A 26,502-nucleotide genomic window follows, 5' to 3' on the forward strand; every position below is an offset into this window, starting at 1 on the left:
TCCCCTACTCCTTTATTCATCTTGGTGCCCCTCCTGGTAATTAAGATGCGAGCTTGAAGCAGGCCTCATGTCCCATCCGTACTGAGAGGACATTTAGCATATTCTGGAGGGCTGAATAGGGAGAACAGACTGCCAAACTGTGCCTTAAATTACTAAATAAAGTGCACACAAATTAATTTATAAGTCAAAGACTGAAGGAAAAAAAAGGTTGCCTTTGACAGCACAATGATAGAACATATGGTACTACCTGCTGTCACCTGTATTCCCCCTCCATGGACCAGCAAGGACGCCCCCTCTAGGCTCCTGGCTCCTCAGCCATCACCTCTCTTGGGTGGAGACCCATGTGTCTCTGCCTCATGATGGGTTTTTCCAGGCTGCACAACTCCCTGCCTACAATGTGTGTTACCCAGCAAGTCAGACTTGCGGCAATAAAAATATATCAACTCCCCAGGTTCCTTTTTTGGGCACGTTAGGGTTTGCCTCCTCCCCAGGTCTGGTTTAGCCCATTCTCCCTTCTGGCAAGTTCTCCCTCTCCCTTCTGGGAAAGTCAGCTTTGTCCCCATCTCCCTTGATTTTCCTCTCAGCCCCTCTGCATATTGGTTAGCTCATTTCCCAGGTTCGCTCATGTCTCTAGGATTCTTGTCTATTAACCATGATTTCATGGAGCGGGGAGAGGAGAATGGAGCACTGGGGTGCAGAGTTTATAGAACTGTTCAATAGCTCTTACTTTGCAGGCCTCTTTGAGTTTGGTGACACCCCTTCCCCCCAACCAGTTCCCCATTTCTTTACCTAACCCCTAATTTGAGCTGAAACCCCTTACCTAACTCCTAATTTGAGCTCATAATCTTTATAGTCTTCTTTGTCCGTAAGTGTGAAAATGGACAAGGCTTTTTGTCTCTAACAGTAATGGAGTTAGATACCGTACCATTTCTCCTGCCCCATCTTATTCAATTCACACTGCATTTCAAAAGCCTTCAGAAACACATCCATGTGAATCCCCTTCCTAAAGCAAGGAAGTAATTTGGAGTCTATGCCACCCATGGGAAAGGTTCCTAGGATCTGGCATCATCTATCAGACTATAGTCCTGCTGGTGCAGTTTTTTACATCTCAAGCTGATACTGATGATCCTTCTTCTCCCTCTCCTTGCGCTGGCACTGGCTCTCCTGTTCTCCTCTTCTCACTTTAACTGACACTGTCGCTCTAGCTCTGCAAGCAGCTGAGTTTTCAGACTCACACTGTCTTTCTCCAGCTGTAACCTCTCCTGCACTAACTGTTGATCCACAATTCCCTGTTGCAGTGATGTAGTTTGTCTGCTTCTGTCAGCCTCTTCCCTGCTTCCCTCCAGGTAATTGGCTCCAAGAGCTTCCCTGCTTGAGGACCCTCTGCCAGTGGGCTCACATTCTCCCTTAAACCTGGACCATCATTCCTCCTCTGGTTGTTAGAATACAGGAAGTTGACTAGCTGTGTTTTTGTCCGCTCCTCAGTTTTGAGCTGCTTTTCTTTGCATAGCTAAACCGGCTGATATTTCTTCAGCGGTTCATAATTCATTTGCTCTCTCTTTTTCTGCTATTCCTTTCCCCCAAAAGACTATCAAGACTTTTCTCTGTGTTCTTTCCTTCTAGGATACTTGCTTTCACAACTGTTGGCACTTATATAATTCACACTGTTCCAGAGCCACATACGCTGCCACCATATTTCAGGGCAACTGCAGCTGCATTTCCCCACTATTGTCTAGCAAGGGCACCCATTCTAGGCTCCTGGCTCCTCAGCTGTCACCCTCTGCTGGGCAGAGACCCATGTCTCTCTCCCTCCTGAGGATTTTCCAGGTTGCAGAAGTTTCCTGCCTACACTGTGAGATCCCCAGCAAATCAGATGCGTAAACAGGCCTGCTTTGCCTTTTCTCCAGAAGCTATAAACAGCATAATTGCCCACAGTTAAGTTACCACACAGCTCCTTCTAAGCAAGCACATTTATTCCTCAGATGAAAGCATTTCAGGGAAAACATATTAAAAACAAAACAAGAACCCTGAATAAAAGAGTCCCTGAAGCTTATAATACTTCTCAGGGTTTACATTAGTCGTGCCTCCCCCAGAGATGTAACATAAATCCCACAATAATATATTAAAAATGAAAATGTTCATGTAACAAACTCCTAAGACACATGAAAATTATTTCAAAAAGGTTTGTTCAGGATATTGCAGGAAATTGCCATATCTATCACACCGGACACAGAATTTCGTACCTGTCAATTTGTATTTCATAGCAAGTGGCAACATTGGTAAGAGAAACTTATGAGGCAAATACATTCTACTTAGATGAGAGACTCACATTCAATGTGTGTACAGATAGACTGAGTTAATATGACCTAACACCTAAGCTAAGAAAAAATGGACACACAAATCAAAATTCAATCACCTTGCCTTATTAAGGTGGCTAAGGAAAGAACACCTCCAAGATCAAATAAAAACACTGAGTAGAGGTTTGACAATAGGTCTTGGCAGAGGGGTATAAGGCCTTGTCTACACATGCAAACTGCATTAGTTTAACCCAAATCTGTCAATTTGCACAGTTAGACAAGGCCTAAGACACAGAAAGAGTGAGTGGCTCAGGCTGCCTGATGAAAGGGGAAAGAGTGGACAATAGTCTCTAGAAATGTAAGGCATTTTCTTTTTTCACTGCAACTAAGCAGGTGCATGTACCCCACTGAGCTTTGCAAAGAATTCAGATGAGGTATGTTATGCAAAGTTCTCTGTATTAATTTGATTGTCCCCTCTATTAATAATAAAGCTTGTTTTATCAAGAGAATATGACTCAGACTTCTGCTTGGTTCATTTCCAACAAACTGCCCTAGAGGTAGACAAGGGGAAAAAAAAAAAAAAAAAGAGTGTGTGGAATCTTACCTCCATTCAGAATAATGTCAAAATTTCATGAACAAGAAGGTGCATCCCAAGCATTGCTGCAGCCAGAGTGACACGCAAGGCAACCCTCAAGACGAAGGGCGTGCAAGTGACATTAACTTGGTAGTTCTTATTAATGAAATTTCCTTTCTATTGATTGGCATTGTAGTTTAGATATTAAATACGGGAAGCTCAAGTTATACAGTAAATATTTAAGAGGAAGGAGAGAAGCAATAAGCAGAATGATCTATTTTTATGGAAATCAATGAGCTGCAGTTTCAAAAGTAAAGCAAAACTGGAACTTAATGAATGTCTGGTATGTAAACATTTCAAATACTAAAATGTACAATGTAACTGAGGTTGTCTGCTACCTTTCACCTATCAGATAGCCAAAATGGTTCCCATTCTTTTGAGCCTTTCACCGTTCACCAGTAAAACAGACTAAACATTCCATGGAATTTTAATGACCTCTTTTCCAAGCTAAAATGTAATAGGGAGTATCCATAAGACTCAATGTAATAGGTATTAAGAATCGCAGTCTGAAAGTGTTGGTATAAGAACTTCAGATGACAGAGCATTGAAAAAGTATACGCAGTATTGGTTTCTAAGTGAAAATTCTGTTCTGGAAGTTATGAGCTATACCAAAATAGATTACATGAATTAATTATAAAATCTTCAAGTTCACACAGTAACAGAGTATTTCTGAGCCTCCTGCCTACAACTGTCACTGAAGTTAGTAAATGTTTGACAACATAATTAAACATACAGTATGCAGCAGTTTGACTCAAAAGCTGACGGTGGGCTGGTCTACACTTGAAGTGCAGCTGACCTGCTGTAGCACTTAGTGAAGAGGTTACCTACAGCGATGGGCGGGCTTCTCCTACTGGCGTAGATCAGTAGTTCTCAACCCGGGGTATATGTATCCCTAGGGGTACACAGAAATCTTCCAGGTGTTACATCAACTCATTTAGATATTTGCCTAGTTTTACAACAGACTACATAAAAAGCACTGGTGAAGTCAGTACAAACTAAAATTTCAGCTAGACAAGGGACTTGTTTATACTACTCAATATACTATACACTGAAATGTAAGCACAATATTTCTATTCCAATTGATTTATCTTATAATTATATGGTCAAATCAGAAAGTAAGAAATAGTGTGCTGTGACACTTTTGTATTTTTATGTTTGATTTTGTAAGCAAGTAGTTTTTAAGTGAGGGAGTACGCAAGACAAATCAGACTCCTGAAAGAGGTACAGTAGTCTGAAAAGGTTGAGAGCCACTGGCATAGATACTCCACCTCCCCGAGAAGTGGGAGCTACATCGACAGGAGAAGCCCTTCCATCGATACACCTCTGTGTACACCACGGGTTAGGTCGGTATAACTACATCGCTCAGGGGTGTGGGTTTTCCACACCCCTGAGCCACATAGCTATACCTACATAAGTTGGTATCGTAGACCAAGCCTTTATGATTGTTTCAGTTTCTCTATAAAGAAAATCCTACAGAAACATGCCCTAAAAACAAAGATGCACATTGCATTTGAGCCTGCATACTCAAATTCTACATGGATACATTCACTGTCCGATAGAAACATACACTGACATTATTTGAGGCTTGCGGGTGTCTCCTGTCAGAGTTAGTTTGCTTCTGTGATGTCTTTCAGTGCGTACACGGTTATTTTTATCCGAGTATATTTTAAAACATTTATTGTATTAAAAGTGTGACTCACACAGGCAGAAATACATTTGACCTAGGCTGCCTAAATAGGTAACTATAAAGGGAGGGGGTGTCTCTAATGGTTAGAATGCCTCATCTCTAATGCTTATAGTAAATAACCAGGGGGTGAGTTGAGATTACTTTTTCTACAAATTTCACACATCCTATTACTTTTTTTTAGTCCATCTCCTCTGCCCTTACTCTTATACCCTTGTTTATCTCATCCATCTGTTATATCTTGTATTTTAGATTATAAAATCGTAGGGGTAGGAATGATCAGTTTCTCTATGTTTGCACAATGCCTAGCAAGATGGGACCCAGCCTGGTTGAGGCCTTTAGGCGCTACTACAGTATAAATGTTAAATAATAAATAGAGGAATAAGGACCTGGGTATTCTGACCAGAGTCCTATTCCCGGTTCTGCCACTTTTGGAAAGTAGTTTATCCACTATGTGCCTCAATTTATCATCTGTAAGATAGGGAGGGAGTTTGGGTGGGGGGAGGAGGTCTGGGGTGCAAGCCCTGGGATGGAGTGTGGGTGCTGGGTGCAGACTCCGGGCTTCAGCAGGAGGTGGGGGTACAAGAGGGGTTTGTGGGTGCAGGCTCTGGGAGGGAGTTTGGGTGTAGGCTCTGGGCTTGGTCCAGGGGTGGGGTACAGGAGGGGGTGAGGGGTGCAGTCTCTGGGAGGGAGTTTGGTGGCCAAAGGGGGAGTGCAGGTTCTGGGAGCGGGTGGGGAGGGGGGGGGGCCGCGCTTACCTGGAATTCCTAGGCAGGGCGGGCCTGGAGTCTCCATGTGCTGCTACCCCCAGGCACTGCCCCTGCAGCTTCCCATTGGCCGCAGTGGCGCTTGGGACGGGACACAGACCCACCCTGCCCAGGGGTGCAGGGATGGCCGGCAGCCACGTGGAGCGAGCAGGCAGGAAGCCGCTCAGCACCGCTGCACTGCCGGTGGTGAGTGGGGGCTGCGGTCTGTTTTAAATGGCCTGGGGGACGCGTGGGGCGGTGGCGCCTGGGGCGGAAGGCGGGGCCAAGGGAGAGACCCGGCCTCACACAATGCTGGAGCTGGGCCCATAGTGCCTGGGCACCAGGAATATTCCTGGTGCCCAGTCACCATGGGCCCACAGAACTCGCCCCCCATCAGCGTTGGCTCAATGCTTATATTTAAAGTGTTTGCTGGAGGAAGCACATAAGGCAGATTTGGTCAACATAGTGTGAAGGGGTTATTCAAGTAATTGGGAGTACTTAGCTGACAATGGACCTTGAGAGATGCCAATCCACATCTGAGCTTTCCTGGGAACGTTCAAACTCACATGTAAACAATGGCGTCGGCCTATAAAGAACTAGTCATGCATGGACATATGACTTGCCCATGTGATTCCATCTTGTAGCTGTGATTCTGCACAGGAGAACATTCTACCCACAAAAGAAAGACTATATAAGGCCCTGGGAAACCCCTCCATTTTGTCTTCAGAAGATAGCCTCTCCACCCCAAAGAGATGTCTGAAAGACACTGGAACAAAGGACAGTAACTATGGGAGTGTGAGTGACTGCTGGACCCAGACTAGGAGGAAGTCTAGTCTGTAAAAGAAGTTTACTGGAACATCACTGAGAGTGAGATTTACCCGCATTTAATTTCCTACTGTATTAGCCTTAGATTTGCATGTTTTTATTTTATTTTGCTTGGTAACTTACTTCGTTCTGTCTGTTTTTACTTGGAGCCACTTAAATCCACAGTTCCTAACTGTCAGAGTGGTTAAACACTGGAATAAATTGCCTAGGGAGGCTGTGGAATCTCCATCTCTGGAGATATTTAAGAGTAGGTTAGATAAATGTCTATCAGGAATGGTCTAGACAGTATTTGGTCCTGCCATGAAGGCAGGGGACTGGACTCGATGACCTCTCGAGGTCCCTTCCAGCCCTAGAGTCTATGAATCTTGAATCTATGAAAATCCTTCTTTTTATATTTAATAAAATCACTTTTTACTTATTAATTAAACCCAGAGCAAGTATTAATACCTGGGGGAGAAAAGAGCTGTGCATATCTATCAGTGTTATAGAGGGTGAACAATTTGAGTTTACCCCGTATAAGCTTTATACAGAGTAAAACGGATTTATTTACGGCTTGGATCCCATTGGGAACTGGGTATCTGGGTGTTGGAGACAGGAACACTTCTTAAGATGTTTTCAGTTAAGCCTGCAGCTTTTGGGGGACGTGGTTCAGACCTGGGTGTGTGTTTGTAATAGGCTAGCGTGTCTGGCACAACCAGGCAGCGTACTGAAGTCCTGAGCTGCCAGGGAAAACGGGCTTAGAGGTAGTCTCAGCACATCAGGTGGCAGTCCCAAGGGGATTTCTGTGACCCAACCTGTCACACTGGTATACTAGTGTATCTATTAACACTTACTGTTCATGAGACTCCATAGTCGCTTGCTACTTTTTTACTATTAACTAAGGAACTATTTCCTTAATACATATGAATTTCTACCTAATTACATCCAAGAGGAGCCAACAATTAATTTACCTGTGAGATCAGTTCCTTCAGGAAAGATGAGGAGTTGCAGTGGTTCATGAATGTCACAGAAATAATCCAGCATATTTTCAAAGTGGTTCTTGTCATCTTCCCATTTCCTCTGAATGAAAATAAAGGCAGCAACCTGCATTGCCCAACCTAGAATAAGTTTAACAATATATATATATATATTTTTAGTAACATATCATTGTATGATTTTCATTTGCTTGCATCCAATGAGGTTAAACTTATTTCCCAACTATTGAAGAAAAATTTTGCCTGAAACTATATGGAATGTCATAAGAAAAGCCATCTTGTATTGTAACAGCATCATATTGCGACATGCTAAATAGGGTCCATGCTTGACGGGGTGGACTGTCAAGAAGCACTTTGGTGCTGCTGAAAGTGGTGTTCATTACCCATACGGTAAAACTCTTCCCTTTATTAAACCCAAGCCCCAGAACAGAGTTAGGGGACACTATGCTGCGGACGTGGTATTAAAGACCTCAATTCACTATTCACAACAGTAACACTAGTCTTGGTGTCTAAACAATTTCTAATTCTGGTAATCAAGTTCTGCCAACCGATATTTCCACTGTAAATTCAATAGGATATTGTATTCTTCGCTTTCTGTCTGAAGTTGTTATGCAAAGTTGCTATAACATTCTTAAACCAGAGGTGATTGCTATTCAGTGGTCAGCAAAGTGCATGTCACTTTCAGTTTGTAAAGTGCTTTGGAATACTAGGCACTATATAAATGTAAGTGGTTATGATGGCACAATGCAAGTTTTAAAGTTTAAGTGCATAATATTTTGTTTAAAACATTTTTTCAATTAAATAAAAAAGTATGTACAAGTGGATTTCAAATATTTGTAAATACATGTCATACTGAAAATATTTATGACATTATAAGAAATGTGCTATAAGGTTTCTGATACATACAACTTCCAATAAATTATTCCATCACTAATAGGTCATAATATAAAGCAGTACTCCCTTTGCACTACTTTATAGCATAATTTGAGGTATAGCTTTCCTCATGCACATGCAAGTCCCAATACAGTTGTGAGGACTTATGCCTAACATCAAGAAGATATATTAAACAAATGGAACTGACATAACCATACATAATCTGCAAGTTAGGTGCCACATGCAATTCTCTTTCAAACCACTTGTGTCTTTTTTGGCACGATTTACTACACAACAATATGTGCTTCCTATTGAATGTACTATTGTCTAATGGTTTAGACAACTGAACCAGGAATCAGTCTCCTGGATTACATGCCCAGTTCCACCATTCTCCCTCTGACCTTAGGCAAGTCACTTAAATGTTTACAAGTGTAACAGGAATAGTTGCTGGTATGTGCAAATATTTGGATGTTCCCAAGCACCTCTCAAGCACAAATTCAAAAAATACATTCATCCTCTTTTATACAATTTTGAAGTGGGCTCCTACATTTGACAGTCCCCATTTGTCTCCCACACAGACTATGGGTTAGTCTATACCTAAAAACTTAGGTTGACCTAGCTAAATCGCTCAGAGTTGTGAAAAATTTACATGCCTGGGAGATGTAATCACACTGACCTATGGCCTTGTGTAGACACCACTAGGTTGACAGAAGAATTAGTCACCGCCTCACGGAGGGGTGGATTTATTATAGTGACAGAAGAACCTCTTCCATGGCTGTAGTAAATGTCTGCAGAATAGAGCTACAGTAGCAGTGCTGCTGCTGCGCCACTGTAGCGCTTCAGTGTAGATACTGCCTATGCCGATGGGAGGGGTTCTTCAATTGTCATAGGTAATCCACCTCCCCATGAGGTAGTAGATAGGTTGATGGAAGAATCTTAATTACACCACTTGGGGGGGGTGGATTTTTCATGCCTCTGATGACCTAATTTTTTTCCACGTAGACCAGGCCTTAGTCTACACGACAGTCTATGATGGCACAGCTATGTTGGCATAGCCTCCTCGCGTAGATGCAACAAACGCTGACAGGAGGAGCTTCCCAGCCAGTGTAGAAACTCCACCTCCCTGAACGACGTTAGCTACGCTGACAGAAGCACTCTTATGTCATCATATCTGCTTCTACACTGAGGTTTTTGTTGGCATAACTATGTCTATTAGGAGCATGGGGTTTTTGTACCTCGCAGTACAAATTTTAACCGTAGACAGAGCCTAAATGTCCATCTGATCCTTTCAGTGACATGGCTCAGGATATAGAGGAGAAACTGTTTTCAAAAGGAAGCCGTCAGCTTTTCACATTCAACGTGAACAACATATTACAATCAGTGCAAATTGTGTCAAACCAATGGCAGTTAAGAACAGAGACCTGGTCATATGGATATAGTGTTTAGAAGGATCATTTTGGGGTGATAATTAGAAGGACAAACTAAAACAAAATTTTCTTTTAATAAGCTCCATCACATGACCATGCCCAAATTAAGCTGTAGCTTTATTTACAATTTCTTCTTAGCACTGGCCTTTATTGTAGTGTAAGAATGTGCCATAAATATTTTAAATGAACTATTCAGAGCTTATTTTTTAAATAGTCCTTGTGCTAGTTTCAAAAACCTATTTTGTCTCCCAAACAGGCCACAAGCTATCCCATTTTGTTGTTCTCATCTCATCTGAACTCCATAATCTGTATTCAAAAGTGTTCTGCAGCTACAAGGACGTACTTGATCAAACGGGGAAAATAATGAACGCTTTCTTTTTAAAGCCTCTGGTATATCATATTATACATCAAAGAAACTGATGCCAAAACTGGACATTCAGTGTGCAGCAGAGGGAAAAGCTAATTGGTATTGCGCCTCAAAATGCTGTCCAAAATTACTTGCATTATTACACTTTTTTGTCACTGGCCAACACAGTGACTAACATCAACTTTGACACAACGTGACAACAAACGAGGAGGAGGAGGAGGAGTACTACACAGTAAGAAGTTGCAAGTTGTGTCTTGCCTGTTACAGATCCACCCTACTAAGGAAGAGAGAGTTTCAAATTTCTCCCAAATTCTAGAAACCAACAGCACACAAACAAACCCAACAGAAGTAAAACTTGGAATATACGTAAAACAAATACCCTTTGCAGAACTTTGAGGAAGTAACAGGCAAGTGGGACATGGTGGAAAGAGGCACTTTAATGAAAAGAAAATGTTGCTATTTTGCTTCTGGTGGTTTTCACTCTCGCGTAATTATTTCAGCCAATACATTTCATACATTGAATGTCCTGCGACTGCTACCACTAAATTAACTGATACAAAACTACAATTTATGAAATTATTATATTGGTTGGTACCATATAGAGTCTTAAAACTAGCTTGTCTGGTCAGACTTATTCAAAACAAGATTTCTCATAGCTACAGAGTCTGAGAGAAACGAGAGGCAGGGCCGGTGCTTCCATTTAGGTGACCTAAGTGGTGGCATTTTGCCGCCCTCGATGGCAATTCGGCGGCAGGGGGTCCTTCCGCGCTCCGGGTCTTCAGCGGCAATTCTGCGGCAGGTCCTTCACTCACTCTGGGACCCACTGCCAAAGTGCCCCCCCGCCGCAGAATTGCCGCCGATGACCGGGAGCATAGAAGGACCCCCATCTAGGGTGCCAAAAACCCTGGCGCCGCTTCTAACGAGAGGCAAAGAAAGTGCTCACTTGGAGACTTGCTGGTAGCGTGCGGACAACAGCTCACTAGGAGAGACTTATCTCTGGTCCCACCTACTGCTGGAAAGAGAAGGGAGAAAACTTGCCACTAGACCTTCCCCACCACTTCCTCCAGGCAGTTTAGGCCCTGAAAGTTATGTGCATGGTACTAGCTGTGCCTGAAACTCAAAACATCCTGCAGATCTGGGAGGGTTTTATACCTCTGCCTGGAGTTTAAAAGTACAGTTTACAGGGGAGACAGGAAACGAACAGTAAGGTTACAGTAAAAAAAGCAAAGTGAAAATGTGCCATCTTGGTTTTCTTGTCTCTGTCACATGAAGGCAAGAGTGCACATATTGCACCATTGGGAGAACACATACATAATGTAGTTTGGGGTGAAAGAGGATGGGCAGACCTATGGGAGGAATTCAGTAATGTACAAACTGATAACTGCTGCTTATAAGTGGTATTTAAAAATAAACAAGTAGGAAGCACCTTCTCATCTGCAGTGTGAGGTGAGACATGCTGTTCAGTCACTTGTAAAGCTCAGCTCAACGTATTATCTAATAGGCAGTAATTATATTTTTCTTGTCTGGACTATGTTTTTGGTTGTCTGGGACTCCTGGCCATCAGGAATTTTGCTAGTCTGAAAGAAATCAATGTTTATTTTTACTGGAAAGCAAAAGCTTGCCCTTGGGTTTGTAAGTTCACGGGAAAGATAATTGGGAAAATATGGAACACAAACAAACAGGGAAGTTAATCCAAACCAAACAATGCAATTCCATTTCTTTGCCAAAACAAATACTCTGCCTGTAATACCTGACATTTCTGATAACTAATGTTAACTCACAAATGTACTCAAAAGCATTCACCAACATAGATTATATAACTCTCGCTCAAGCTTGCTATGTGGTTAGCATCGTAGAAACATGCAGCAGCTGGCCACAATGACCTTTTCAATCAGCTTTTTGTGACTCAAAAGACAGACACTGGTTTCAATTCCAGGGTAATTCTGATTAAAGACATTTAACCTTTGTTTTTTGCTAGAGTAAGTAGCACGCATACACTCAGTCTATTTTTCACACCTATCTTGGTTTTATTGTGGCTTGACTACATACTGTAGTCCATCACATGATCATATATGCAAGGGACAGGAAATGTTACTATCGAATTGGAGAAATATATTACATATATGAAGTGTACTTTTGCTCTGGGGACCTGGGGAAGATAAAACAACTTTAGCATATATAACTCTCCAGTAATCACACATTATTATATTAACCATTCTATAGTTATGGCTGAGGAAACATTTTAATTTCAAAGCCCCCTTTCCCCAAAAACATTATTTTCAAGGGGTGAAGGGGGACAGGGATAAAATACACTTCAGGTTGAAATTTCTTATGTTTGTTCTTAGTCCAAACATTTCATTTGGGGTGGAAGGTGGAGGTGGGAGGAGCACAGAGGAGGAGAAGTTTGGTAAAAAAACAGCGAGTCATTTTTTAAAGTTCACTGAATATTTTTAAGAGTGTCTCAAACAGATTTTTTAAAAAAATTTAAATGCCAAAGCCTTCCCTATTGCAACATTTATTGTTGATATTTAACCAGAAAACACGTCAGGAAATTCAAAGTTGTGGTTTTCCTATAGGAACAACTACTATAACATGATACACAACCTTACATTTTAAAATGTGCTATACAAAATTGCATATAATCCTAAATCCTCTCTATTCTGCCTATTCTCTGGCACTGTTAACATTAATCCTCAAACCCATAGCCAGGGTATCATCTGACTTGACTCTCTCCAGCAAACCAGAGATCCAAGTTGTGCTCAAATCCTGGCATCTCCCTTCTCTATACTTTTCTAAAGCAAAACTGAATCCTGTCCCTACAGCTAGAATTCTGGTTCAAGTCCTCAATGTCACATCTTGGTTACTGCCAATGTCTCTGGCCTCTCCAACCCCCAGATTGCCCCCTCCTCCAGTCTGCACTAAACACAGCCGCTAAGATAATTTTCCTGGTCTGTCACCCCGCACATCTTTCTCTGGAATCGGTTTTCCACCACACCAAATACAAGTTAACCTTACATTTAAGGCTCTTCATAACTCTGCCTCATTCAAAATATTTGCTTTTTCCTAATCATATTTCACACGTTCCTCCTCCATTCTGCCAATGATGCCAATCTTGAACTGGCTGTCCAATTCACTCTCGCATGTCTCCATACTTTCTTCCATGCTGTCCCTTACACATTGCAAGTCTTCACAGAATGAATCAATACAGCCACTACACACTCTTCTTTCAAATCCCTCAAAAGCCATGAGGTCGATAAGAAACCCAGTAAACCAACATGCACCCAGTTGTGGGGCAGCTGGGATAGCTGATACTAAATTCAAAAATGTTTCCCCCATAAGTAAGTGATTCTGACATACCAAGTTGTGCAGAGAACTAACATATGTAACTGTGGGATCTTATCACTGTCAGCCATCCTCTCTCTTTGTTTTCCTTCTATTGTTTGTCATACACACTTCTTGATTCTTGTTTCAAATCAGAAACGCTTTAAGGCAGTCACAATAAGTTTGTTCAAGACTAGCCCAATGGAGCCCTGATTCTAATCGATGCCTTTGATGTACCACCACCACACAGGCACAAAGATTGGTGGGAATCACTTGCACGTGCCCAATTTCTGTGCACACAAAATATTGATCATAGCAGTGGTTCATTAACAGTTGTTTATGTAATTTATTTCATTGCACCAACAGTTATAAATGTGGCACAACTGTGGCTCTCCTTGATTTAAAAACACTCAGCAGCTTTTATACTTCCCATTTACAAGCTCTGCCAAACAGAAGAATGTTATAGTGAAAAAATGTTATCACGTGGTTTTTGAGATGGGAAGACAGAGTTGCACTGTATTTACTTCTGATTAGTACAAGAACATTAAAAATAGATTTGGAAAGCCACTTCAATTCAGACATTTAATGGTTTCCTCTAGTTAGTGTCAGCTCTAAGTACCATAATCAAATCACATTTTAAAACATTTCAATTCTTAAATTATTTTTCTAATTTGATGCATGTAAACCATTAATTAAGAAATTCTTCTTGTACCAATCTTTGTAATACAGAGTATCTGCTCATGGTAATGTTTTTACCGTGTTCATCTCTAATGTATAGTTAATAGGTATATAATGAATTGAACAGTTGTCATTTGACTTGGTCCATTCCTTTAATAAATTATCACCCAGCAATTAGTTGAGAGAGGAAATGCATGACTCAGGAGTGTTCATAACACTTCCAGTTGCCTAGTGGTACAGTAGATATTCAATCGCATAACAGTTGTGTTTCTGAACACCAGCACAATCTTTCTACCCATTGCCTGGCTCTTTTCACCAAAGTGGAATGGAAAATGCTATTTCCACCCCTTGTTTCCAATATATATTTTTAAAATTACCTTGACAGTATTATCTTGATAGTTGCATTTTACACACATGCACACACATGGAGTAAGTTTTGGGTTTTTTAAACTAGAGAGGAAGTAACTCCTATGTTTTTCCCACTCTACATAAAAATTCTACTCCTTACAGGCATATTCCTCTGCAATAGAGAAATTAAAAATGAGTGAGGATTGGTCTGTTTAGTGAATCCACAAAAATGGGTAAAAAAAAAAAACCCATCACAGAAGAGTCTATGACCCTGCACCCTGAATCATCCCCTTTAGTAATATTTGAGGAGCAACTGAAGTCCTGGGTCTATATTTACTTCCAAAGCCCTTTTACGAGGAAAGAGGGAGAAAGGGTTCCTGTGGAGAAGGGATGACTAATGGATAGGAGATGAAGATACAATTTACAAGCAATCTATGCCCTGTGACTCTGCACCTTGGCCCCAAAGAGCAGGCATTGAGTCCTTCATTTTCATTCTGCAAGACCAATCATCATGATGTTCAGGCCACTACAGAACCACCATACTTGGGAACAGGAAGCTAATAGGTCCCTTACTCTTATGATGTAACTGAGCCAAAGGTTTGGTCGATGAAGTGGAACCATAGTCAAGTGGTAAAGAAAAGGGAGTCTGGAAAAAAAAAATCTAGTCTTAGCACTGCTAGATTTGCTGTGTTACATTGAGCAAATTATTTAACCTCCCCAGACATGAGTTTACAAATCTGTAAAATGGTGTGTGTGTGTGTATAGAGAGAGAGTTTACGCATCTATAAAATGATGTGTGTATTATGGTGTGTGTATGTTGACTTCTAAAATTGTCTTCCATACAAAGATCTCAAAGCATTTTACAAACATTAAGGACTCCAGGTTTCCAAACACCCCAGTGAGATAGAGAAGTGTGTGTGTGTGGGTGGGTGTATAGAGAAAGAGTTTACGCATCTATAAAATGGTGTGTGCGCACACCATTTTATAGATGCGTAAACTCTCTCTCTATACACCCACCCACCCACTTCTCTATCTCACTGGGGTGTTTGGAAACCTGGAGTCCTTAATGTTTGTAAAATGCTTTGAGATCTTTGTATGGAAGACAATTTTAGAAGTCAACATAGTAGTACCTGAATGCTGAATATAGCAATTAGGATTTGCAAATAACTGTCCATAGTGGATCCTACTCCTCATTTCTCTTAAATTCAGCAGCTTTGTTCTCCATTCTCCCATCCAACATACTGTCTACCTCACCTACCTTTCCCTTCCCTCTTCTTGCCCTCTTGTTATGCTTCCCTGTCTTTGGGTGTAGCAGGCGGGCTTTTAGAACACGGCAAGTCTTGCAGTGCTGTGAAAATACTTATGATGAATTCTTCGATAGCCTTCCCCTGGAATATCCATATTTCAGAAAAATTTTCTCAAGATGTGTCAACTTGTGTTTTTCCATTAACATGAAAGGACTTAACATGAGATAAATCCATCATCAATGATGTTTGCAGCACTATCCTCTTTCCTATCATCTGTGAATTTAATCAATGTGCTATTTAATCTTTTCTACCTCATTAACAAAGACATTAAATGAAACAAGGCCCAATACTCATCCAGGCAGCTGCGACTGGATACCTCGTTTCACTCACTGACATATACTTGGATTATGCTCCTTCAGCCACTTTTCAATTCATATAACCGTGCTCAGATTAAAGCCAATTTTCATTTATTTTTTCGATTAAGGCTTGAGATACTGTACCTAATGTTCCCCTAAAATCCAGGTATCATTGCAGTCCCTTCATTCACTATTATAACGCTTTGAAAATCACTGACACCAAGATGAGGTGCTGATGGTTAAACCACACATTCTGCTTCCAGCAGAACCTCACTGATTCATATTAGTGAATGGGAGATGCATTCTGAACATCAGGAGTTTTGAGAACTGGCAAGTTAAGTGATTAAAAAAAGACAGACAATATTTCAAATCATTCTTTGTCCATTTGTTTGACATTATAGTTTACTTCCAATTATTTACAATACTTTATTAAGTAGTAAGTGAACTTTAGTATGCATTCTGCAGTATATTTTGAGAAAGTAATCAAGTCTTATTAATACGAGAACCCCCACTTTATCACTGCATCTGCTATTAAATTGTTGATAAAAGGTGAGGTGAGAACACAGGTTTGTATATGCAAATTTAGAGGAGAGTGGATTAGGGAAATTCTATTTGATTTTAGCATGCAAGAAGCTGTCAATGCTGTTAGAAATCCTCCTAGAGAATTGCTGTTGCAAAATATGCCAGAGTAGTTTTTGATGATGTCATCTAAGACAGAGGTTCTCAACCTTTTTCTTTCTGAGCCCCCACCCCGAACTCCATGGGCCACCTGTGCCACAACAACTGGTTTTCTGCATATAAAAGCTGGGACCAGCATTGGGGGTAGCAAGCAGGGCAATTGCCTGGGGCCCCATGCCACAGGGGCCCCTGTGAAGCTAAATTCAGCTTCAGCCTCAGGTGTTGGTGCTCAGAGCCCCGGACTTCAGCCCTATGTAGTGGGGCTTCAGCTTTCTGTCCTGGGCCCCAGCAAGTCTAACAGTGGCCCTGCTTGGTGGACCCCCTGAAACCTGCTCGCAGCCCCCCCAGGAGGCCCCGGACCCCTGGTTGAGGACCACTGATATAAGAAACTGCAGTAACAGCTGAACAACAAAGTGAATAGTGATTCCTGGGGACTATACCTTTGGCAAGTGGTAGAGAAACGCTGCAGTAATATTTCCAAAATTGAGATTATTGAAATTTAATATAGCATTTTGGAAACTTTACTGCATGCATTATTAAACCAGAGATATAGTCTCCAGGACCAAAAAGATCATCCATTAAAAAAGAAAGAACTCATATATAGTCAAGTCCAAGGGTTTTTTTATATATTAAAAGTATGATAAATTAATAATTTGTAAACATCTATAAAAAGTAACCCAAAAACTCCTAATGAGTCATCATCTACCTGCGAAATAAGTATCTAAATTTCTTAAATAGAAAGTCCTTATATGTGCAGTATGCAGTTGTTAAATCATGTTTCAGATGCTTTAACTCTGCTCACCTCCAAACATACGTTCCTCTGCATATTAAGTCTCCAAATACAAATAAAATCCCAAGTACGAAGAGTGCATTAGCTAAAGATGGGGACTAGGAATCAGCACTCCTGTGTTCAAAACTAAGGTCTGCCCCTAATTCATCTGATTTGGGTAATTTTCTTAATCTCTCAAATTTATGTTCCCACTCTAAAATTGGGATGGTACTTAGCACCAGGATATTGCGAAGCTTAATGTTTGCAAAGTACTCAGAGATATTCAGATGAAAGTGTTACATATAACCCCATGCTGTACACAATTCTGAATGAAATACTTAAAGTACTGACCACCACGTAGCTGCCTAAGAATGAAAACAATTGCCTTTAGCAAATGTATCAAAAGCTCTAAATTCTCTTTCCTTGTGACCTTTAAAAGATTCGGTTAAATGCTAAAAGCTTACAAAATGGGCAAAGGCTTTTAAAAACAGAACTGCAAAATTGCTGAAGACTTTTCTTCAGCTATTAGTACCAATTAAAAGGCTTTCACATCGATGGTAGGGCCATGGAGGTAAAATATGAGATTTTTTACACTGCCTGGCTGAATTCATAATTATACTCCTTGGCCACAATTTCCTACAGATATTTATCACAAGATCTACTGAATATACATTTGCAGTCCTGACATGGATTTAAAAATCTGCACTGGAAAGCAAAGCACAGGATTGACATGAGGAATAAACTGCTCCCACTGACGTCTAATGATCTCTAGCCTTCTGTATTTAGCCCCCGAATGCTTCTGCTGCTGCACTGTGTTTCAGTCAAGTTCATATAAAAATTCTCCATGTGCATCTCTTTGCTGGATTCATGGATCTCACTTTTCATTCACTCCTTCCCTTTCCGCCATTCTGCACAGCATTGTCTTGCCTGCTAGTTTAAAGCATCTCACAACAAGTAACAATGGTGTCCCTTCTATACAGCTCCAGCCAGCCAAACTGTTGTAAAATGAACTCCATTGTGCCACAAAACTAATACCCTACTATTAGCACTGCCTTTTTAGCCATGCATTCAATTTACTAGTCTGTCATTAAAACACAGGGCCAGAAGTATAACCCTTCTATTTTGGGGTCTATTCATCAGCTCATATTCTAATAATTCGTCAAGCCTACTTTGAAGATGCTCCATGTGGCTCTTCTCTAGATTAATGTACACAAAGAACATTAGTTCTTCTGCAGCTCATGTCAGGAAATTTCTTGGTATAACAGATTAAGAAGAAAGAGTTAAGATTTTGCTTTAAGAACAAGAGCTTGATTAAGCTGGGGGTATGTATTGCTCTGTTATCTGTTTAAGATGAAAGTGAACGCCTTATTGAGTGCTGAGTGTTACTGACCTCCACACTGTAGGCAACGTGAAGGAAGTCAAAGGGTGTTGGAGACAACTTATTTCCCTACTTTTAAAGTTTTGGTTGCGTGGAGTGCGTCCTGCTGTAACCTGAACTCATTAAACACACAGTTTTTGCTGTATGAATTTCCTTTCCTTATATCTTACAAAATATGCCAAAGTAACTACACCTCTACCCCAATAGAACGCGACCCGATATAACACGAATTCGGATATAACGCGGTAAAGCATCGCTCCAGGGGGGCAGGGCTGTGCACTCTGGCAAATCAAAGCAAGTTCGATATAACGCGGTTTCACCTATAACGTGGTAAGATTTTTTTGGCTCCCGAGGACAGCGTTATATCATTTTTGTGTGTAAAATGGCTAGGAATGAGGGAGAGTTCTCACATGCTAACAAAGGAGAGGAGGCCACTATTTTGAAAGAGGTGCAGTGCCTGTCCTGCTTTGAACAGACCAACTCGCTCTACCCACAGGCACACACTGAATTGTCCAAACTTCCCTTTTCCAAGAGTTTGGCTTTAAACTTAAATTGCACACTTTAAATTAGAGTCTTCCCAAACTTGGCTGTTCCTCAGGTTTCCCTGCAAAACCTCCTCTATGTCAGCTATTAGTTCTCTCTGCCCCCTTACATCAGGATTGGAACTAAAATCCACTTGCTTGCATGTGTCAGCAGTAAGTATTTGTGACACTCTGTATCTCAAAATAGCACCCTGGAACCCCCATATTCACCTCTGTGATACGATTATGATAGGTTTTGTACAGTGCATGTCTCATAACTATAAAGGGAAGGGTAACAGCCCTCCTGTGTACCATACTATAATCCGTCTTGGCAGGGCTGGCTCTAGGCACCAGCAAAACAAGCTGGTGCCTGGGGCGGCACATTTTTAGGGGCGGCATAGCCGGCGCCAGAATGCCACCCCTAAAAACGTGCCCCGGCCGCCCTAGCTCACCTCCGCTGCTGCCGCTCGCACACCGCTGCTCCCCCTCCCTCCCAGGCTCTCAAACCTGGGAGGGAGGGGGAGATCCTGAGCGGCCGCAGCGCGCAAAACAGCTGATTCGCGCACCGCTGCTCCCCCTCCCTCCCAGGCTTGAGGGCCTGGGGGGAGGAGGCAGGGCTGGGGATTTGGGGAAGAGGCGGAGCTGAGGTGGGGCCGGGGGTGGGGTAAAAAAAAAAGGGGGGGGGGGAGGGGTGGCGGCCAAACTTGTTTCTGCTTGGGGTGACAAAAATCCTAGAGCCGACCCTGCCTCTTGGCCAGAGGCACCAAAATCCTTTTACCTGTAAAGGGTTAAGAAGCTCAGGTAACCTGGCTGACACCTGACCCAAAGGACCATTAAGGAGACAAGATACTTTAAAATCTTTGGGGGGAGGGGGGGGAGAAGGCTTTTGTTTGTGCTCTTTGTTTTGGTGGTTGTTCACTCTTGGGACTAAGAGGGACCAGACATCAATCCATGCTCTCCAAATCTTTCTGAACAAGTCTTTCATATTTCAAACTTGTAAGTACAGCCATGCAAGGCGTGTTAGTTTTATCTTTGTTTTCTCAATTTGTAAATGTACCTTTTGCTAGAGTGTTTATCTCTGTTTGCTGTAGCTTTGAACTTAAGGCTAGAGGGGGATCCTATGGGCTCTTTGAATCTGATTACCCTGTAAAGTTATTTTCCCATCCTGATTTTACAGAGATGATTTTTACCTTTCTTTCTTTAATTAAAAGCCTTCTTTTTAAGAACCTGATCAATTCCTCCTTGTTTTAAGATCCAAGGGGTTTTTGGATCAGTGTTCACCAGGGAATTGATGGAAAGTCTCTCAAGGCTACCCAGGGAAGGGAGCTAGCCCTTGGGAGTGGGGGCAGCAGACCAGATCTAAGCTGGTAGTTAAGCTTAGAAGTTTTCATGCAGGCCCCCACATCTGTACCCTAAAGTTCAGAGTGGGGAAGGAACCTTGACAGCATGCCTTGTGAGGTATCATTTAAGAAGTCTGTTGAACATTAATATCCTGTTGAATTGTATGTACTATCATCATATGTAAAGTTAGGAAATATTGCTATATGTCTGTTTCTGAAATATGTGGTAAGTGGAAAGTAGCCCACAGCTAGCCTTTCATTGGCAACAAAGGGGCAACTAACACTGACAAGACAGATTTACATCAGGACCAACCAGACATGTGTTGATGGCCCATCAAGAAGAATCTACTCTCCCAGAGATTCCTCAGAGAAGGCACATTTACAATGGGGGCTACTTAACCCCCACATCACAACAAGGATCTTTCTAGCACCTGCATAGAAAGTGTAAATGAGGGTCAATTATATCACCGCTTGGTCTCTCTCCTCCCCCATCTCAACACCTGGAAGATCACCTGGAAGACAAAGACCTCGAACTGGGGAGATTGGTCCCAGGCTGAGAAGGGAATTCAGCCTGTGTTTTAAGAACTGTAAATTGCCCGCAACATCCAGTGGGGTGAGAAAAGCCGTTTGATTCAAATCTTGCTTGGTCTGTTAAAGTTTAGAATCTAGCCTGCATTTCTATTTTTATTTCTTATGTAACCAACTTTGACCTTTATGCCTAACACTTATAATCACTTAAAATTTATCTTTCTGCAGTTAATAAACTTATTTTAATGTTTTATCCTTACCAGTAAGTTTGTCTAGAGTGTTTGAGGAACCTGCTCAGATTACAATGGCTGGTGCACGTCCACTTTCCTTTGACAAAGTGACGAACTAATTAATGAGCGTGCACTGTTCAAGAGGAGGTCTTGAGCAGTGTAAGATGGTACATCACTGGGGTGCAAGGTGGGCGGGGGCTTGGGAAATTGGCTGGAGTCTCACAGTGTATAATTCGTGAGTGGCTTAGAGAGCATTCATGCAATTTAGGTGGATGTATGCCTCCACGTGTTGATGGCTGATTGATCACAGAATCTGGAGGGGTTTGCTGCTTATCATTAGCACGACATTGTGAGAGACAGAGACCAGGATGAACAGTTTAAGGGGACTCAGCGGTCCCACAGTTCCAGGTTGTACCCCCCCGGGTATGTTACAGTATTCTGCATCTTTTTTGCAGTGTTCAAGCATCTGAATTTAGGCTGGCTCAACAGGGGAGCCTTGTAATCCTATGCAGAGTCTTTGAACCTTCTATCCTGCTACAGTGTTATATGAAAGTCAGATCATGCACTGTCTTAAGACCATCACAACAATGGTGTAAGGTGAGGATGAAGTAATTTTGGTGTGGCACAATATGAGAGTTCTCCCTACTGCTCAGCAAGTCACTCACTATTACCAGAATTATATGTACCACTGCCAAAAATTATCTGTGTAAGTAAATGGACTGACAAAAGGGAATCACAAATTAGGTTACCCTTTGGACTTCAGAAAGCTGATACATATCCTGTACAAAGCAATTTTGTGTGAGATGTCAAACAAATCTAAAAAAATTAATAAAATGTAAAAAGGCGTATTTATTTCAGATAAATCTGCATATTTATTCTGAAACTACTTGCATGAAAATTTTTTGGCTCATTTGAAATAATTTCTCTGTTCAGTATCTTCAGCCCAAACTAGTTTCTGGCCTACATCACTGTAACAACGACCAACAAAAGGACAAAAATAAGCTATTTCATATACTGTACAGTGTATTTCTGTTACCTGAATTTAAAACCATGGCTATTAGAATGAACGCTGATTTCTGACTTGTCCACAGGAAGCTTAAAAACAAACACACAAACACACACACACAAACACACACACCCCCTTTTGGTAGCATATGCTAGTTAATGAAACAAGAAGCCTGACAAGTGCATTTGTACAGAGTGGGAAAATGTTGATCTTAACACTGAAGCAGAAGTTGCAGAGGAGGTTAGGGTGGTGTTAGAGAAGTGAAATATTGTATTTTATTACTAATTCTCTTTTATCCATTAAAACTGTAGATGACCTACCGAATCCTGGAACGCTTTTGAGACTGGATTTGAGACAGATTTTTTCTAGTCTGAGGTAGCTGTATCGCAGCAGGCAGTTCCACAGAAACATCCAGTCCATTCGTGTCCGGTGGTTCATTATGATGACACTTCTTTCTCCGGGGATGAACCCATCACCTGTTATAACCACCTTTGCGCCAAACACTATCTCCAGCAAAGCCTAGAAGAAACATTTTGATGTTATGACTTTCCACTCAAGGGGGAGGGAAGCAAGTCTGTTAGGACTTGTCTACATTACCCGCTAAATCGACCGCCGAGCACTCTCCCACCGACTCTGGTACTCCACCAGAGCGAGAGGCGCAGGCGGAGTCGACGGGGGAGCATCAGTTGTCAACTTACCACAGTGAAGACACCGCGGTAAGTAGATCTAAGTACGTTGACTTCAGCTACGTTATTCACATAGCTGAAGTTGCGTAACTTAGATCGATCCCCCCCCCTCAGTGTAGACCAGGCCTTAGTCTATTGACAAAAGAAATAAATTTTCATTGACTAATTTCCTAACATACAACTTCATTAGAAAACAATGAACTTCCCTTAACTGTTTTCTTATTGAAGGTCAGTCAATTTTTACACAATAGCTGTCTGCTATCGTCCCTAATTAAAGAGGTGGAATCAATAATCCGCACTTCTCAAATAGCCACTCTTTGCTGATCTGGATATCAGATACAAATACCATTTTTGCCTAAAAATAATCTTTTTTAAAATGAGCTGTGAACCCAATAGCATATTGCACTAGTATGTGGGAATCAAAATGCAGGTTTTAATATGATCCAGCAGGGTCTGGAGCATTGCAGGGCAAAAATTCCCTAGCAGGAAAGGGAAAGTGCCTCATGTATCATGTGAGTGAGTGAGTGGTCAATACTAGCATGGCATTGAAGAGCTCTAGAATGTACCACGTCATGTCCTCAGCCAGAAGGGTCAACTCGACAGCATGTTTCACTCTCATCCCCAAGAATGGCTAGAAGTGAAGACAGAAAATGAGTCTGGAAATGGGAAATCCCAGGCAAATTTGACCACGCTGTGATGGACTGATTTATGTCCGCATTAAATTGTGACTTTCACATAACATTGTAGCCATCATTTTAAAGAATAAAACTCACATTTTGAGTGTGTAAGTACCTGTCAAGAGGTACCTAGGACAGAAGAGTCATCAATGGTGATGGGCTTCAAAAACAAAGAGATCCACCCTAAAATAATGGTTTTGTTATAAGAAGTGTTGAGGCTTAAGGAAATTAGTTTTCTCAGTTGGGGCTCAGGGGGGCAGGAATTTCCCCGACATCCATCTGCCTGGAGTTTTGAAGTTGGTCAGTCAGTCAGATGCCCAAGAAGACAGAAGCCTTACTTAAGGACAGGATCTGTCGAGTCTCCCTCTGGCTGACCACCACCAGACAACAGAAGGACTGCAAGAAGCAGAGGTACCTACTCACCTGACACTCAGCCTGGGCCTACGGACTCACAATAAAGGGTGAGCATAAATTCACAGGAGAAAGTGTATACTTTTTTGTTGTTTACCTAAAGATCTGTAACATTTGTATGCTTTGAGAGTAAAAGTTCATGCGGTTTTAGAAACTCCTGTGCAAAGACGGCATTCCTTACTTTACCAGCCACGTGGCACTGATGAGTTATACTATAAACCAGAATACCCATAGAGGTGGAACTCTTGGGAGGAAGGGGAGAAGGCAGGAACCTGCAAAGGTCAAAGCAGTGGGTACAGTGGCCTAGAGCAGTTCAACTGCAGGGTTCCACATCCAAAGGAAGAGAGCGGGACAGATAGGAGGTCTTCACCCAGGAGCGTGCCTTAGAGACACAGAATTAGAAACAATAACTGGATGCTGCCTGCACCCAAATTGCTTGGAAGCATGTGTGCAATCCAAACACTGAGTCCAATTACAACAGCTTGGTGACCATCCATTAGGGGGACTCAGCCATGTCTAACGCACAAGAAAATATTTTTTTTAAAAATAATCTACCACACACCTAATCACAGTGAAAAGAGCAATTTGTGAAAGAATTAAAAAAAAAAAAAATGGAAAAGTGCTTTCAAGCTCATACGTCCTCAATACAACTGAAAACTTTGGACTCCAAAAAAAAAAAAAAAAAAAAAAAAAAAAAAAAAAAAAGGAGGAGGAGAGAATGCAAGATTGGAAGTCTGGAAATTCTGGTTTCTGTCTGTGACTGTGCCACTGGCATGTTATGCATCTTTAGATAATTTAGCTCCTGTGTCTCAGTTTACTCATCTGTAAAACTGGGACAATGCTTATATTTGCAAATAGCTTGAGAACCCTGGATGAAAAGCGCTATATAATAAGTGCCAAATAGTAATGAAAAGTGACTCAAGTCACTACAGTACAGGCAAGTTGTTGATGTTGAAGGATAGTAATGAACTATTGTAAAAGCAGAGCAAGTTACGTGCCTCAGAGTGGAAAACAGTTAAGATGTATTGATTGCAGAGTGTCATCTTTCTCATCTCTAAAACTAAATTTAATTTTCTCTTGGATGGGTTTGATAAACACATTAGATGTTGACCAAATTGGTGAAAGTGTGTACATATATCACTTAAACAATAAGAGAGCTGTGTGCTCTCTGCCAGGTGTTATCAGCCTTGAGAAAATTCTTAAGTAGGAGAAAGTACCCCTGGGAAGTGGTGAAGAAAGGCTAATATAGGCTTAGAGGGGTTAATCGGCAAGAAAAAGCAGTCAGTTTGACAAAAATTGTTACATGCTTTTTCAGCTCCTTTAGGGTTCTAAAACACAGATTGTGTTTATACATATTTTAAGTTAAAAATACATTTTTCAAAACAGGAAGAAAATTTTGGAAACCCGAGCTATTTTGTGGGCTTGTGAAAATGTTTGGGAAGGTAACACAGAAAAGGAAATTTAGTCAGTCTGCTACCATGCAATAATGTATCTGAAGGAGTCTAACAGATTGTTCCCATGTTCAAAGTAATTGTCAAATTACGATGAATATTCCCTACATAGTAATATTTCCCTAAGGAAGTAAGTGCCACACCATCAATTGCTTAGAACTCTGAAATACTTATTAATTACATTAAATTCTATTTTTACAGAATTAGATGAAAACACTAATTATTGGATCATTTTAAAAATAAATCATCTGAACTTCCTGCAATTAAAGTCTATGAGAAACACTAATAGTTCTATATCGCTTATTAATGAGACATTAGCAGCTTTCATTCTAAGCATTTTAAAAGCATTCTAAGCAAATTACAATATTGGCCACACACTGTTCTAATAACAATCCTATTTATGAGATTTTTCTCAGACTATAGAAGCTCTGCCACATCTGAAGAGATGTAGGCTAAAATTTTCAGAAGTGCCTACGTGACTTAGAAGCCTAAGTATCATTTTAATAAGTGATTAGAAACTTAAGAACCTGGTTGAAACATTTTCAACTAAATGGAATTTTTGTCAAAAGGACAGGTTCAGCTCGTGCATGCATCCTACACATCCTCCTGTCCTGTACCGAGGATATACAGGGCCACGCAGATTAAATGCCCTCAGTTCCTTCTGTACTGCAAAGCCCCAAGATGAGAATCCGAAACAGAGGAGAAAGAGGATTGGTAGTGGAACACCCGCAGGGACACACATGTCGGAGAACTTCAGTTACCAAACAAGGTACGTAACCTCTTTTTCTTCAAGTAGTATCCCTATGGGTGCTCCACTTGAGGCGACTCCCTATTAGCACGCTTTAAAGGAAGGAGGTTCTTTGGAACTCGGTCTAAGGCTCTCTGTAGGACTACAGAGCCAAAGGCAGCATCTGCTTGGGATGCATCAAGCAAGGCGTAGTGTGACAAGTAAGTGTGAATCAAAGCCCATGTAGCAGGCTTGCATATTTCTGTAATAAATGCACCCTCTAGCAGGGCTACAGATGTGGAGTATGATCTTGTAGAATGAAC

The 26,502-nt window shown here is 41.4% G+C and overlaps 1 protein-coding gene across 4 annotated transcripts in view; it reads right to left on the reverse strand.

The window, feature by feature from the left end:
- The window catches only part of LCLAT1 (lysocardiolipin acyltransferase 1), a 205,515-nt gene that overhangs the window by 79,738 nt on the left and 99,275 nt on the right, over nucleotides 1-26,502 (reverse strand). For 2 of the 4 annotated variants that reach the window (XM_034764740.1, XM_034764739.1), the window contains exons 3-4: nucleotides 22,548-22,746; nucleotides 7,137-7,283 (exon numbers count right to left, since the gene is read on the reverse strand). In XM_034764740.1, coding sequence (XP_034620631.1) covers nucleotides 7,137-7,283; nucleotides 22,548-22,746 — 346 coding nt within the window. Of the gene's footprint in view, nucleotides 1-7,136; nucleotides 7,284-11,253; nucleotides 11,405-22,547; nucleotides 22,747-26,502 lie in introns of those variants that run through there. The other 2 variants (XM_034764742.1, XM_034764741.1) reach the window with 2 other exon arrangements.

This window comes from Trachemys scripta, chromosome 3 (assembly GCF_013100865.1).
Source record: "Trachemys scripta elegans isolate TJP31775 chromosome 3, CAS_Tse_1.0, whole genome shotgun sequence".
Lineage (NCBI taxonomy): Eukaryota > Metazoa > Chordata > Testudines > Emydidae > Trachemys > Trachemys scripta.